Genomic DNA, 8,514 nt, shown 5'->3' with positions numbered 1-8,514 from the left:
GAGTAGAAAATAATACTTCAATTCAGGGATAATTTGATAATTCTATTAATCTCACAATGAGGGTATATATACAAGCACAAAGGAGTAGTCTAACTCTAATAGGAAACAAACTTTCCATAATTACAGGATATCCTAATTAAATAAAATCCTAATTACATACAGATTTATAGCGGTTCTACATTTCCCCTCAAGTTGGTTCATAGATATCTATCATGCCCAACTTGTCAACTGAGCTGTCAAATACCTTCCTAGACACTCCTTTAGTAAGAACATCAGCTAATTGCTCCTATGAGTTTACAAATGGAAAGCGAATAACCTTTCTGTCAAGATTTTCTTTAATAAAATGACGGTCAACCTCCACATGCTTTGTTCTATCATGCTGAACTGGATTATGTACAATCTCAATAGCAGCTGTATTATCACAATGCAAATCCATAGGCTTTTTAAGCTCGTAACCGAGGTTTTTCAAGACATTACGAATCCACAACATTTCACAGACTCCGTGTGCCATACCTCGGAACTCAGCTTCTGCACTTGATCTGGCAACAACTTTCTACTTTTTGCTACGCCAAGTGACAAGGTTCCATCCAACAAAAGTGAAGTACCCAGATGTAGAACGTTTGTCAGTTTTATCACCAGCCCAATCTGCATCTGTGTACCTAACAACTTCCAATTCATCTTTTTTTCTGAAATAGTAACCCTTTACCTGACGCCATCTTCAAGTACTTCAAAATACAAAAGACTGCATCCATATGCTCTTCACTAGGACAATGCATAAATTGACTAACAACACTCACAGAAAAAGCAATATCAGGTCTAGTATGTGAAAGATAAATCAACCTTCCTACAAGACGTTGATATCTCCCTTTATCAGTTGGAACTTGATCAGGATAAATAGCAAGTCTGTGATTCATCTCAATGGGTGTCTCCATTGGTCTGTAGTCCAGCATCCCTGTTTCAGCAAGTAAATGAAGGACATACTTCCTTTGTGAAAGCAAAATCCCCTTCTTAGACCTTGCAACTTCAATACCCAAAAAATACTTCAGTTGTCCCAGATCCTTCATTTCAAACTCCTTTGACATATACTTTTGCAATTCATTCATCTCTTTTGGATCATCCCCTGTAACAATCATGTCATCAACATACATAATAAGAGCTGTAATCTTACCATTCTTGCGTTTGATAAACAAGGTATGGTCAGAATTGCTCTGTCTGTATCCAAAGGCTTTCATGGACTTTGAAAATCTTCTAAACCAAGCTTTTGGAGACTGCTTCAGGCCATACAAAGACTTCTTCAATTTACACACCTTGCCAACGTCACTTGGGTAATTCTTAACACCTGGAGGCACATCCATATACACTTCTTCCTCCAAATTCCCATTAAGAAATGCATTCTTCACATCAAACTGGTGCAAGGGCCAATCTTTGTTTGTTGAAAGTGAGATTCGAATCCGGACAGTATTAATCTTTGCCACAAGTGCAAAAGTCTCCTCATAATCAATCCCATAGCGTTGTGTATATCATTTGGCAACCAACCTCGCCTTGTATCTATTAATAGTTCCATCTGCATTAAGCTTCACAGTAAATACCCACACTACTAGAAATCTGTTCATAGACATCGCATGTTTTAAATCGGTCAGACTTGCCCACGATGTAAAAAAGTAATCTAACATCGTTTTACGAAAATACCGATTTAAATGTATATCATTAACATCGGTTCTTAAAATGACCGGTGTTAAAAGTTTTGTTTGAAAATTTGCGGGAACCTATTTTTGCAAAAAGCGCTAAGTTTTTAAGTGAAATGAGGAAGCGGGTACTAAAACTCAAAACTTTCGCACTTAGAAAAAAATTTGCACCCGACCCCAAAACTGAAACAGAAAACCCTAGCGAGACTCCTTCATCCTAAACGCACCCCAAACTGGATCTCCTCCCAAACTCAACCTCCAGAACCTAAGCTTACTCGAACTCGATTGCCGCCATTCTTGGGCTCCTCATTGCTTCCTTCTTCTACGTCCTCGGCTTCTTCGACATTGACTCCGTCCAGTCCGTCATCTTACGCGCCTCCCACTACGACGGTGATGACGTCCTCATCAACTCCCGCTGCTGCCCTCCCCTGCCAAACCCAAATTCGATTTCTTATGCTTGAGGGATTCGAGTTGATTTTGCTTCTTCCAAAACCCTTTTCAACTCTTCACAGTTCGCCCTCCAAAGCGTTTTGTCCGAGCTCGTTGAAGGACAAGGTTTATAGGATCTTCTGCAGGGAAAAGCGAAAGCTCGCCGGTAGAAAGGGTAAGCTTCGTGATACTTCGCTTTTCTTTTAAGCTCTATCGTGAACTGGATTTTTCGATTTCCGATTTCAGATTTCAGATTTGTTTGAAATCGTTCGGTTGTAGAGAAACTGTATTAGAACTATGTCTCCACTGGTTAGTCGCCGCTCTCTCTCTCTCATCAAAACCCTAACTTTTTCTGCTTGAAATTTTCTAAATTCGTCGCCATTGTTGTTTGATTTATAATTATGTATACTTGTTTGTGCTGTTTATAGGTGTCTATGCTGAGAATCGGTGCTCGGATAAAATCACTCAGCTCATGGATAATGTCTACGTCTATCACTCTGGATCGGTACGATTCTCATCTTCGTTACTGCCTAGACCTTATTTAATTTTTTGTCTTTGATCGAATTTTTGAGCATGTGGAGTTTTCGCAATTTGCAGGCTACAGATTCTCAGGTTGTTTCCGACTATGTGAGGCACTTTCTTCATCAGCACACGTGAGTCTTTTTCAGCCTCTGTGCCTTTTATTTCACTGATTCGTATCGATTTGTGTTGCTGTTTCGGGTTAATGGTTTACTGGATTTAATTGTGTATTTGTGTTTGTACAGGATTCAGCTATGGCAGCCTGCTACTGTCAAAGTTGTTGCTAATCTCATCAGGCTACTGTCATATGGCGGCACAGTCATAAAAGCGCCATTTGCCATTGGAGGTATGCACGCTAAAGCTTTTTTATGACCTAGTTCTACAATTTCAGTTTCAATATAGGGAGTAGACATTGTGTGAGTGAATTTGTCTTTGTTTGCTTTGGGTGTGTAAAATCTAGTACTTGTGCAAAACAGTACAGCATATTGTTAATTGGTTGGAATTAGATGCTTAGTGAGTTATGGTCTCAAGTTAGAATACTTGTGAACTTTATGGATTGTCATAATCTTGGATTTGGCTAGTATACGTTTGGATTACATGCCAGGAATTCATCTTGTGGTTAATTATATTGGCTTGTATCTACTGCATTGAAGGCTCAGCTCAGGATATGTCATAGCCTTGTTCTCTTTATATCGTGAGAACTGATTTCAATAGCATGCTTTGGTTCTAACTGGATATGATTTCCACTTTATGAGGGAGGTTCAATTAATGCGATACTTTTGCCTGTGGTTTGACCTGACATATTTTTCTGTGTTATAGGTTCTGGCTCCAGTTACTTGTATGGATTCTTTGATCAAGCATGGAGAGAAGGAATGACCAAGGACGAAGCGGAGGTATGAGTCTCTTGATGTTTGAAGTTTATTTGTTCAGTAATTAGCTCGAAACAAATTGGTCATGAAAAGTACTTGAGTTTCATGGGACTTGACCTGGTTTTATTTTAATCCCCTAAATGACTTGAATGCTTTACATAGAAAAAAATTAAAGGAGATTCTAAACTTTTTCATTTTTATGGATCTGATACACTACATTTAGGTAGTGATGATATCTTTCAAGCTTCTGCTGTGATAGCTAATGTTCAGTAGTTAATTAAGCTAATGGAAAAAAAAGATTGCTTTCTGTGCATGATTAAAGACTTGAGCTAATCTCTAGCTTTATACTTCCTTTCCCATGGGAAACTTAATTCCTTAATCTCAATGTGGTCCTATCACTGTTTCTCTGGCTGTAGTTCTTTGTACTTGCGTGGGAATTGAGATACAATTGTGTGTGATTTCATTTGTTGGTTAGTTGGTTTGCAGGTTGCTTAGTTAACTGATGATGTATTTACTTTTGGCGTTATCATCAAATTATATTAGTACTCCAAAATGGTATAACATAAATCTGATTTTGAACAGGTTATTTAGCTTACATAATTATTTGTTATATCAACTTTTTTACTTGAAGACAAGATATTAGTAAGTTTAGGAAAGACCTCCAAAAGTTACAGTTCTGTTGTAGATTTGACAAGTCTGCAATTCTCTAGTTGCACTTTTCAAGAGTTTAGAAAACTAATAAGGGTGTGTATTGAATGCTTTTCATGCTCTGCGTCTGAGATTGACACGTTAGCAACCTTCCATGGATACATGTCACCTCAACTAGCAATTTGACTTAAATGTCTACATTGGTATCATTCTGTGTCACAACATTTCTGATACAATCTGTTTACTTAGGTGCTGATCTCCGGAAGGGAATAGCCAGAGGCTCCTCTTTCCCCTGCAATGGATGCTGTAATAAGAGTATTCAAATGTGTCGCTGGATTATCTAAGAGTGCAGGCACGGCAGAGTTGTTTGGTGCTGCTGGAGTTGTATTCTGTTCCATCCGTTTGTTGGTAGCATCCACACAAGGGATTAATTTAATTGGAAAACAAGGATCATTAATCAAATCTATACAGGAGAGTACCGCTGCTTCTGTGCGAGTATTGTCTGGAGGTATGCTTTTAGTGTGGCACAGTGTTGATTTTCTCTAATCAGTAAAATATTAGTGGTTTCTGTATCTTATCTTCATTGTCTTACCAGTGTTCAAGTCTTATCCTTTTTTCTCCAATGCAGAGTATAATTATCATGTAGCTATTTTATGTGGTTATCACCGTTTCAAATTAGCAAGGAGTCACTTACAGAAATTTGGAACTAAAATGATTCTTGTATTTAAGTTTCCATTCTTTTCTTTTGTGCTTTACTTTTAAAGCTTAGATTTGCAATCGGTGATCTTGATTCCAGTATTTTCTATACCTGTTATCCTTAGTTGTCGTTTGTTCTCAAGTTCTTTTGCCTCTTCGAATGAATGATATTCTTACTTCTCTAAACAAGGCATCTGATACCTAATATTTGTTCTGGCAGAAGAGGTTCCATTCTATGTTGCCGCTGATGAGAGGATTATTGAAATGCAGGGAGAAACCTTAAAGGTGCTCAAAGCTCTAGAAGCAGTAGTGTCTCACCTGAGGAAGTTTTTGGTTGATCATAGTGTTCTTCCTCTTTTTGAGAAAATTGTAAGCTTAAATTCTGCTGATGTTTTCTGTGATTTAATTTCTTCGCATTGTTGTTTATTGACTATGGGTGCATCTTCAGTACACTGCTCCAGTTTCTCAAGAACGCCAACCAGATCCCTGGGCTGACAAGTCGTTGCTTCATACTGCAACTCAAACTGGAGGTGGCACTAATTATCCTCTCACAGCTACACGGGAATCTTTGTTTCTCAGCCGTGAGTCGCAATTGGAATCACAACTCCCATCCTCTGGACTTTCCATTTATGGACAAGAGGCTTCTCTTTCTTCAATACATTCTTCAGGACTTGGCCGTCCTAGTGCTCCTATTGTTACTCAGGTTCGTCTTTCTTACTGTTTCATCCTTTTAGCTTATACTTCTTACGTTGCAGTAACAAAGCTCATTTATGTCTTGACTTGCACTATAACACACAACCACAGTCGACTTTATTCTCTTAGCTTTAGCTTTTCTAGTCCTAAACCTGATTTACATGGTATCATTAGTAATATTTGTGTCATGTTTTAAGCTCTAAATCTGAGGTCATGCACTCACTATGAAGTTGTATGTTTTACAAAAGAACTCGGTGTACTTGAGAACAAATGTCTTGATGTAGGGGATATTGTGAAATCATTGTTGTCAATTGGAAACCTATAGTGCCAGAATGTGTCAGGCTGTGTTGCATATGCCAGTTTCTCTATATATACTCTGAATTTCTGTTGTTGTTCATGAAACAACTATTAGTGTGAATAGGGCTACACAAGCAATAAGAACCCTGTAATCTTGAGATTGATTCTGTTTCAGTCTTGTATTTGTTGTTCTATGTATGAAATATTGATAACAATATATTCTCTGCTGCATTCTATAGGGAGATTACCCAAACAATGCAAATCCTCTTTGTCTTATGCCGAGGACATCATTGGGGTATTTTTCTGTTCTATGTTAACAGTATTTTCTCTGCTGCATTCTATAATCAGATTACGCAAACAATGCAAATTCCTCTGTCTTATGCTGAGGACATTATTGGGGTTGAAGGAAGGAGTATTGAATTTATTTGTCGTAGTAGTGGAGCCTTGTTAACTGTACAAGAGAGCAGGGGACTACCTGATGAAATTACAGTGGAAATAAAAGGCACCTCATCACAGGTTCAAGCGGCTCAACAACTGATTCAGGTATGCTTGCCAATGGAACAGAAAAAGCCCATCTATACTGAATAAATAAAAGATAAATAAAGGACAAAGAGGTTTAATTTGTTGTTCCTTTTTTTTTTGGATGAAATATTATTAATTTCATATAATTGCTTGTTTTCGCACTTATATCACTACTATCAGTTGGGTTTATATTTTTCTATCAAATATCAGTATCACTGAATTTATATTTTTCTATCAAATATCAGTATCTGAGTTAAGTCTTTGACAAGTTTGAAACAACAAATTTTTTGAGTAATATCTTTAGTAAGAAAAGATTCGAGTTTAAACACACTATTCTTTTCTTCTATATTTTCAGGAAGTTATAGCAACCAGCAACAAGGATCAAATTCCAAGCAGCTATGGCAGGATGGATACCGGATTGAGGTCATCCTACTCTCAGTTAGATTCTATATCTTACCCTTCCTCTTCAGTATCCTCGCTACCTTAATTGGAGGGGTGAGGCATCATGCATCTTAATTGGAGTGGAAATTTTCAGTATTTTCTGTGCAGATTTAGAATGTTTGAGTATTATAGAGACTATCTTTGCATAATACTCATTTGAATGTTGATGTGCATTTGCATTTGCATTTGGTTCTCTTGGGTTTTGTGCAGATTAGCTTGGTAGAAATGCCAGAGCGTAGCAAGAAAAAGTTGATGGCTTTGACCACTAATGTGATGAGATATGATAGTGATAAGGTAAAGTGGTCATGCTTTTTCTCACTTGGTATTCCGATGTGAATTATGTGTATTGAGATTCACTGCCTTTTTAGTACCTTTTAAGTTCATTCATGTCGGTGTTTCTTTTTGTTTAGTTTAGTAATACCAAAAATCACTGTCATTAGGTTTATGTTGCACTGTGAAACTGACTTTGTCATTCTCTTGCAGGGCCTTGGATTACAAGTTGTGAAATATTTGGCCGCCAAATATGAAGAGCTAGGGTGTGAAAGTGAAATGGATGGGCAAGCCTGCTAAGGTGATCTAGTCACATTGGTCTGGTTACCGCTGTTAACTTCACTTCATGTGAACCTTTAGCTTAATACATATTTCTCTTGCACTTGACTACCAAGATGAATTTTGAGCAAGGCTAGTTTTTGCTTTGAAGCAAAGTTTGGTGTTGAAATTTTGTAGATTGTTGCTCATATGTTTCTAGGCTAGCCTTTGTAGGTTTTGGGGTTTTCTTTTGTGACATATGTTCAATCATGAATTTGGAAAGAAAATTAATGGAAAGCCTCAATTTTTGGATGATTATGAAATGCATTTCTTTTCCTAGCAGTAGCTAGATGCAAACTTAGCTCATCACGCTTGTCAAAATGAAGTGAAGTATATAAAAGCATAACAAAACAGTAATGCCAAGGAAAACGAAGTCACTTGAGAGATTAGAAATCAGTATCAAAATGAAAATCGATGTCTTATGATTATTAATGTATCGAGTTGTGTCCACAGAATCGATGTACTCAAAACCAGTGCACATCGATTTTACAAAACAAAAGCGATGTCTACAATGAAACAACATATCGGTTCTAGAAAAAGCAAGCGATGTACATAAAACCATTGAACATCGTTTTGCTTAAATGAAAACGATGTGCTGTGTTAAATGAAACATCAGTCCTTAAAAAAAAACCGATGACGCCTAAAGATACAGACATCGTTCCTAAGAAAATAATGTGCCAAGCTACATGTAAAAAGGCCCACAAACAAACAATACTCATGGCAACTGATGTCTACAAGTGTACTGGACATCGCTTCTGGAATAGAAATCGATGCAAATGTTCACGTAGGTATTGTTCGACATATACTTTATTAAGCATAAAATGTGAAAATATGAAGAATTAAACATACCTAACATACAAAAATATGATGATTATAACGATTATACATCGATTTGTTTTTTAGAATCGATGTTGGTTGTTGTCTGGGACATCGGTTGAAAACGCGCTTATACTGATGTCTATACTTTTCTCTACACCCACTAAGACATCGGTCGAAAATTAGTTTAACATCGGTCCAGAACCGATGTCTATGAACAAAATTCTAGTAGTGCCAACGACATCCTACAGTCTTCTTTCCAACCTGCAAAAGTACTAGCTCCCATATTGCATTCTTTTGAAGAGCTTCCA

At 37.3% G+C, this 8,514-nt stretch overlaps 1 protein-coding gene across 7 annotated transcripts; it reads left to right on the top strand.

The window, feature by feature from the left end:
- The first annotated feature begins 2,442 nt into the window (after nucleotides 1-2,442).
- On the top strand, nucleotides 2,443-7,621 carry LOC112183886 (proteasome subunit beta type-6). 7 transcript variants are annotated; one of them, XM_024322202.2, is made up of 9 exons: nucleotides 2,916-2,979; nucleotides 3,453-3,526; nucleotides 4,400-4,658; nucleotides 5,067-5,215; nucleotides 5,295-5,549; nucleotides 6,185-6,379; nucleotides 6,714-6,781; nucleotides 7,010-7,093; nucleotides 7,283-7,621. In XM_024322202.2, the coding sequence occupies exons 3-8, from the start codon at nucleotides 4,448-4,450 to the stop codon at nucleotides 7,020-7,022; spliced, it is 891 nt and encodes a 296-aa protein (XP_024177970.1). In that variant the 5' UTR covers nucleotides 2,916-2,979; nucleotides 3,453-3,526; nucleotides 4,400-4,447; the 3' UTR covers nucleotides 7,023-7,093; nucleotides 7,283-7,621. The 7 variants fall into 7 exon arrangements, with proteins under 7 accessions (XP_024177971.1, XP_024177970.1, XP_040371049.1 ...); XM_040515115.1 differs by having other exon boundaries at nucleotides 6,714-6,796; XM_024322201.2 differs by having other exon boundaries at nucleotides 6,714-6,853.
- The last annotated feature ends 893 nt before the right edge of the window (nucleotides 7,622-8,514 follow it).

The sequence above is a fragment of the Rosa chinensis genome, chromosome 2 (assembly GCF_002994745.2).
Source record: "Rosa chinensis cultivar Old Blush chromosome 2, RchiOBHm-V2, whole genome shotgun sequence".
Taxonomy (NCBI): domain Eukaryota; kingdom Viridiplantae; phylum Streptophyta; class Magnoliopsida; order Rosales; family Rosaceae; genus Rosa; species Rosa chinensis.
The sequence above is the reverse complement of the archived record's forward strand: the minus strand, read 5'-3'. Positions and strand labels throughout refer to the sequence as shown.